Source organism: Benincasa hispida, chromosome 11 (genome assembly GCF_027475165.1).
Source record: "Benincasa hispida cultivar pf3 chromosome 11, pf3_genome.v1.1, whole genome shotgun sequence".
NCBI lineage: Eukaryota > Viridiplantae > Streptophyta > Magnoliopsida > Cucurbitales > Cucurbitaceae > Benincasa > Benincasa hispida.
The window spans coordinates 37,092,527-37,099,974 of NC_143488.1; the positions used below are offsets into that span (position 1 = coordinate 37,092,527).

Consider the following 7,448-nt stretch of genomic DNA (forward strand, 5'->3'; position numbering starts at 1 on the left):
CTTCATATCATATGCACTTCTATACCCTTCTAAACCCTAAACCCTCCTCCATCTTTTTCAAAAAAACTAATAATAATAATAATAATAAAATAAGTGTCCAAACCAGTTTAAACACATCTCTACTAATTTCACAAGACAATTCGTTTAATCCTACAATATTTGGATGTCAAGAAAATCTATAGACTATTAAATCTTACGTAGGTGACTACCATCGATTTTATCGCTATCTCTTAGTCTTTTATCAAGGTCACATTCCCTTATTTACCACTAGGCCAATTCATGATGGTTTTTTGAATTTCAATTATTAAAAAAACTCTCTATATAGAAAGTGTGTTTATTTATTTAGAGAGAATCTTTCATAGTAATGTCCATATTTTTTTTATTACTATTTTGTGTTGGTCATCTCATATGGAAATGTTTTATTTTTAACATCCTTTAATGGTGTTTTTTTTTTTTTTTTCAATTCTTTTCTTTATTTTTATAATTAATTATTTAACATAATTCTAATAATGTTTTAAATTTTGACATTGAGTGAACACAATGTGGTCCTTCATATTTTGATAATTTCAATTTTACCCTCAAAGTAATAATATAATTGTCAAAACAAGTCTATGTTTCAATAACATTATAGAAAATAAATAAAGAAATTGTGTGACATGGCATGAAGGTTCAAAAATATTGTTAAAAATAGCAGAAGATGCATATTTAATATTTAAAAAATAAGAAAGAAAAGGGCATAAAGGAATTATGACTCAATTCAAAACAAATAAAACGAATATTATTATGGGAAAAAAATCAAATTATTGTATGACAAGAATTTACAGGAGAATGAAAACAAAAAAACAAAAATAATGTACTATTTTTAAATGTAAAAATAATTCACTAGGAGTTGAAAAATAAAATAAAATAGTGAGTGAGGAATGGGAAGCACATTCTCATCCACAAAAGCCATCTATCAAAGGGTCCCTCCTTTCTTATCCATCCTTGTTGGCCCAGCACAATTAAATTAATACATAATATTTTTCAACTCCATTTTCATTCTTTCACAAAACAAATATGGCTATCAGTTAATCTGAATAGAAGGGAAAAATATACCATTTTGTAGAAGATCCCAAAATATATATATATCTGATTGATCCTAAATTTTAAAATATTAAAATTTTAATCGTTAAATTTATAGTTTGATTTCAATTTAATCCCTAAATTTCTAAATGTTATAATTTTATTCAAGAGAATTGAATCTTGTTTTAATTTAGTCTCTTGGTTTCGAAATTCACTTTTAGCCTCATTTTTCACTAAATAGACATGTTTGATCTTTGACACTAGTGTTTATTAATTAATTTAAAATAAATATGAAGTAAAATTTTAAATTTAATTTTATTAGTAATGAGAAAAATAATGAAACTTAATTAATTTAAGTTCTTCTAAATCCTTTAGATTAAAAAGTTGAGTATTCAATAAAAGTTTGAGATTAAAACTTTAGATGCTTGAATCTTGAGTTGATAAAAATTATCAATTGAAACCAAACTAAAAAAATTAAGGATTAAGGGGGTGTTTGGATCACCAACTTGAGTTGATAAAAATTATCAATTCAATATTTGATCTACCGACTTTGCTTGTTATATTACGAATTCATCCCAACTCAACATATTTCTCCCTCGCTCCAATATCTCCAATAGCTCCAATAGCCCTACTTGTCGGCCACCAATGACGATCGATTCCAGCAATAACCACCATCTCACTTTGTTGATGCTATCATGACCAACTCTAATAACCACCTCCATCTTCTGAAAAATACTCACCTCAACAATCAACTTCAACAATTACCTTTAATGACAACTCTGCCGACAATCACCTCCGACAACTACCTTTGGTGGTTAACTCCAATGATCACCTTTGGAGTTCCACTCCATTGATCATATCTAACAACTAACTCTAATGCCAAACTCTATTGATCATATACTAAAAGAACAAAACCAAAACCAATAAACTCAATCGGTGAAAGTTTTGATAAATACAAATTTAAAATTATTAGTTCACAGTATTTAATAGTCGTTACTTGACATTAAACAGAAAAATTTTGAGTATCTATCAAACCAAACAAACTTATGTATAAAAACCTTTTGAGAAAATGTAAACAAACACATAAGACAATGAAAAATTCTTTTAATAGACATATTTTCATTAGATAATCCAAACAAACCCTAACTCAAGTTTTTTTTATGTAGTTAAAAATGACATTTTATATTTAACCTACATAATAAATATACACTTGATAAAGGCATTTGTTTTAAACATGGATTCTCAATTTTAGACATATATAATAAACCTTAATCTACAATTTGACATAAGATACCAAAAAAAAAAAAAATCTTAAATCCCTCAATGACCTATTTATTTTTTTTAATATTTCAATCATACATTACACTGATGTAGAAGTATATTGTAATTTTCTTATTTGTGTGAAACAAAAGTATTTATTAACCTCAAATATAAGGGTTACAAGTAGAAAATTATAAAATATAAGTAAAGTTCTTAAATTGACATGATCTCAACTAAGTGAAAATTTGGGAAAAAATAAGCAAACAAAAATAGTGCTAGTATAAAATCAAACTTTTTTAGATTGCAAAAGACTCATCAAATACTAGATTTCTTAATAGCTCAACTCAGCACCAGAAATGTTATAGTCTGGATGGGTATATTTGTTTAAGGTTGCTTAGTTTTTTATCTATGAGTTGTTTTGCTGATTGTTTCAGGAAATGTATTACAGAATATCTCTCAGAATGTTGATCATGTAGATTATTTTTTCCTTATATGGAAAATCCTGCATAATTATTCTTCTCGATTTTTCCCCTTATTTAACCTTTGTAGAATTTGAATGGGGCTATGTTTTTCCTTTTTTGTTGTGCTTATTTAAGACAAAGCTGTATGCTTACTAGGGTTGTCCATTTATGCCTTTGTATTGAAGTTTTGTTCTATGAGTGGCCGAATGACTTGGTTGTATGTTAATCTTAAATATTATGAAGCATGGAGTTTTTATTGATCATGAAATGTTGCTTTAAAATGTCTTATGGAGAAGGTTTCTTTTATCTTTGGAGAAATCTAGGATTTCATTACTTGAGAAGAGATTCTCAAACTTGGGGAGCCTAGATTTATCAAGTAGAGCTTTCTCCCTTTGGAAGTAGAAAGATTATGGTTAAGAGGGAGCCTCATGGAGCCTAAGTGATTGCTTACTAATATTGTTGAGCTTAGGGAGAGACTAAATCTCTTTGAAAGAAAATCTCATGCTTAGAAGGATCCTAAGTGATTATTATCAAATTGAGTTATGTGTATGTTACTGTATTTGCCATTTATTTACAGATAAATACAATGTTGTAATTACTTGAATTTATATTAGTAAAGGTATCTTTCCCGGGCATACTGGCCCCATAATAAATTATGTATATATTGTCAAAAACTAGGTTATCAAACTCCGTGTTTTGTCTTTTAAAATTTATCTTTGCTTTACTGTTTGTCCTTGCAATCGTTGGAACATTGTGTATAACAAATTTATACAGTATGTTAGATAATGTTATTTTCAAGAAACATAGGCTTTTTAATTCAAGTCAACTCAATTCTACACTCCACAAATAATTATTTTCAATTTAACTAACTCTAGGCATCAAAAGATCCCTAAAAGATAACATTTTGAAGTTTAAGAATCATGAAAAGTAGACAAAAAACTTGAGGTCCAATATAATTATAGTGTTTATGAGAGGAGTTGAATGCTACAGTTCATCATGTAAAGATAGAATGTGGTGATGTAATGCAAATAGCTAGTCTTAATATGATTTCTTTTCCTTTCTAGTTCCATGTCCATCTCATTTTGGAGAAGAGAAAGAGGACAGCAACTGAAAGAAGCATTATCATTAATGCAAAACCAAAGGCAAAGAGGATGCAATCAGAATGATCCATCATCACCTACCCATGACCCCATTACTTCACAGCCTGTGAAAATTTTCAAGTTTCAAGTTTCAACTTCATCTCACTGAAAAAAAATCAGTATCAGTGATGAAGAAAGCCGACAATTCAACAATATAATTCCAACCATCCCATGTGGGTTTCTCCCATTTCCCCTTCTCTATCTCTCTTTCTTCTTCATATCCTCTCCCATTTTCCCCCTTTCTTTTCCACTCTCACTTTCCCCATTTTTTCTCCATCATGTGGGAATCTGAGAATGATTCTGTTGCTGTTGCTCGAGATTACGCCAATGGCGTTCCCCCTTCCGCCAAACACGCTCTCAAAACTGACGGTTTCGAGCTCAGAGGAAACTCATGGTACTACCCCCTTTCTTTTAACCTTTCAATTTTTGGCTTCTTCGTACTCAACCCCTTTCTCTCTTTTCTTATTTTCTTCTGTTTTGTTTTAGGAATTTGTTGCTTTGATTTCATTGTGTAGTAATGATGTTGTTTTAGGTATGTTGCAACTGATATCCCAAGTGACCTTTTAGTTCAAGTTGAGGGTGTCAATTTCCATTTGCATAAGGTGTTGTTTAAATCTTCTCTGTTTTCAGATATGGATGAAATTGTTTTTTTGTTTTGATTTCCTAAATGGGGTTGTTTTGTTTTGTTTTTTTTGTTTTTTTTTTTTTTTTGTGTGTGTATGAACTATAAAGTATCCTCTTCTTTCTAGAAGTGGAAAGATGAACAGATGCATATATGAATCTAGAGACCCGGATTTGAAGAAGGTTGTTTTGGATGATCTTCCTGGTGGGGCTGAAGCGTTTGAACTTGCTGCTAAATTTTGTTATGGAATAGCTGTTGATTTAACTGCAGCCAATATATCTGGCCTTAGATGTGCTGCTGAGTATCTTGAAATGACAGAAGATTTGGAGGAAGGCAATTTGATTTTCAAAACTGAAGCATTTCTCAGCTATGTGGTACTCTCTTCATGGAGAGACTCCATTGTTGTGTTGAAAAGCTGCGAGAAGCTCTCGCCGTGGGCTGAGAATCTACAAATTGTTAGAAGATGCAGCGAGTCCATTGCTTGGAAAGCTTGTGCTAATCCTAAAGGAATTAGATGGGCATACACTGGAAAACCCCCAAAAGTTTCTAGCCCCAAATGGAATGATTTGAAGGATTCAAGTCCTAGTAGGAATCAGCTTGTTCCTCCTGATTGGTGGTTTGAGGATGTCTCAATCCTCAGGATTGATCACTTTGTTAGAGTAATCACAGCAATCAAAGTAAAGGGCATGAGGTTTGAATTGATTGGATCATCGATTATGCATTATTCGTCAAAATGGCTTCCTGGTTTGGTTACTGATACGACGAACGCCGGTGATGAAGGAAGTACCAGCACTACTAGTAACACAAGCAGTGGCAGCAGCAGTTGGAAAGGTGGGCTCCATATGATTGTGGCTGGCAACAAGGAAGATCACTCGGCGATTCAGGCGAAAGATCAACGAATGATCATCGAGAGCTTGATCAGCATCATTCCTCCACAGAAAGATTGTGTCTCATGTAGCTTTCTCCTTAAGTTGCTGAGAATGGCAAATATGTTAAAAGTTGCACCAGCATTGGTCACTGAATTGGAGAAAAGAGTTGGAATGCAATTTGAACAAGCCACACTTGTGGATCTTTTGATCCCATCTTACAGCAAGAGCGATACAATGTATGATGTCGATCTTATTCAGAGGCTGCTCGAGCATTTCCTTGTCCAGGAACAGACCGAGATTTCGAGTCCAAGCCGACAATCGTTTTCCGATAAACATATGTACGATGGATCTCAAAGAGGGGCTGTCCCAAATGCCAAGATGAGAGTGGCAAGGCTTGTTGATAGTTATCTAACAGAGGTGGCAAGAGACAGAAACCTTTCCTTGACAAAATTTCAAGTACTGGCTGAAGCTCTGCCAGAATCTGCTCGGACATGTGACGACGGGCTTTACCGAGCTATAGATTCCTATCTTAAGGTAAATAGTTCACAAACTTCTTACAAATCTCCATCAAGTGCTGATTTAATTACATGAACATGTTTGTTAAAGCTGCCTTCAAGATAAAAGAGTTTCAAAACATAATGTGTTTTCTAAGTGAACTGGTGATGACAGGCGCACCCTACGCTCACCGAACACGAGAGGAAGCGTCTATGCCGAGTAATGGACTGTCAAAAGCTCTCCATTGATGCCTGTATGCACGCAGCACAAAACGAAAGGCTCCCATTACGAGTGGTGGTCCAAGTCCTGTTCTCCGAGCAAGTAAAGATAAGCAATGCAATTGCGAATTCGTCGCTAAAAGAAGCAAGTGATTCGCAATTCCAGCCGCTCGTAACGAACCGAAAAACGCTGCTGGAAGCCACACCACAATCATTCCAAGAAGGGTGGGCAACTGCCAAGAAAGACATTAACACACTGAAATTTGAGCTTGAGAGTGTGAAGACCAAGTATCTTGAACTTCAAACTGAAATGGAGAGCTTGCAAAGGCAGTTTGAGAAGGTTAACAAGCAAAAGCAGAGCTCTGCTTGGAGTAGTGGGTGGAAAAAACTGAGCAAACTGACTAAGATTTCAACTTTGGAAACCCCAGAAAATGAAACACAACATCCAAGCATTGGAGAACAGACTAAGAAAGTACACAGAAGATGGAGGAATTCAATATCATGAGAGATAAGCATCAAAGTGCAAATGGGATATCACTTTCATACTTCAACATTTGGGTTATTCTGCCTTCCATTTTCTTTTCTTTTCTTTTCCTCTCTTTTCCTTTTCCATTGGGTAAGAGAAGAACACAACAGTTTACCTTTTCTTTTTCCCAGCAATCAATCACTTCATGCTGGTTGGAATAGGCTTTATATAATTCATATGTTTCCCAAATTTGTAATTGTTTCTCTTCACTTCTGATGAGTTTTATGCCATTGTTTCAAATAATTTCTCAGATAACTTTGTAGAAATTTCAAGTTCTATTCTCTTAGATAACTTCTCTAATAAATTTTTGTTCATTCATTTAGGTTAAGAAACAACTATAATTCATGAAAAATTTATTCTTATATGTTCTTCTTAACATTAACTAGGGGTAGAGTGTCGCATTGACATGGTGGTTCTCAATACGAATGAGTTGATTCTAGCCCTCTACCGTTCCTTCCCACTGTTCTATCTTTTAAAATGGCGTGAATTTTGTATTCTTCAGTATTCTCTCTCGTAGGTAGAGATAGTTTTTTTTAGCGAAAAACTAAGGGTGCTCTTTTGGATGCACCTATCTTGATGCATCCAAAGTATAGTCCAATAAAATTCTGACACGTGGTATTTTTATTTGTTAAAAAAATAATTTTTTTCTAATTCTTTTTTCATGTGGTAGAGAAGGGGAGCATAAATGATAGGCTGTACCTAATTATTGCTATTTTTTTTATTATCCAGATATATTAAGATTCACTATTCGATGTCTTTCGAGGACATATCAACTATCGAAAAAGCTTTATATATA

At 33.2% G+C, this 7,448-nt stretch overlaps 1 protein-coding gene across 4 annotated transcripts; it reads left to right on the forward strand.

The window, feature by feature from the left end:
* Positions 1-3,696: 3,696 nt before the first annotated feature.
* On the forward strand, positions 3,697-6,918 carry LOC120091259 (root phototropism protein 3-like). 4 transcript variants are annotated; one of them, XM_039049208.2, is made up of 4 exons: positions 3,697-4,316; positions 4,455-4,524; positions 4,655-5,947; positions 6,083-6,918. In XM_039049208.2, exons 1-4 carry the CDS (start codon positions 4,201-4,203, stop codon positions 6,629-6,631), a joined length of 2,028 nt encoding a protein of 675 aa, XP_038905136.1. In that variant the 5' UTR covers positions 3,697-4,200; the 3' UTR covers positions 6,632-6,918. The 4 variants fall into 4 exon arrangements, with proteins under 4 accessions (XP_038905136.1, XP_038905138.1, XP_090163583.1 ...); XM_090307457.1 differs by having other exon boundaries at positions 3,854-4,316; positions 4,409-4,524; XM_039049210.2 differs by lacking the exon at positions 4,455-4,524 and having other exon boundaries at positions 3,838-4,316.
* The last annotated feature ends 530 nt before the right edge of the window (positions 6,919-7,448 follow it).

Coding starts and splice junctions, on each gene's coding strand:
- LOC120091259 (XM_039049208.2), top strand. CDS start 4,201: ATGTGGGAATCTGAGAATGATTCTGTTGCTGTTGCTCGAGATTACGCC. Junction 4,317..4,454: donor GAGCTCAGAGGAAACTCATG/GTACTACCCCCT, acceptor ATGTTGTTTTAG/GTATGTTGCAACTGATATCC. Junction 5,948..6,082: donor CTATAGATTCCTATCTTAAG/GTAAATAGTTCA, acceptor TGGTGATGACAG/GCGCACCCTACGCTCACCGA.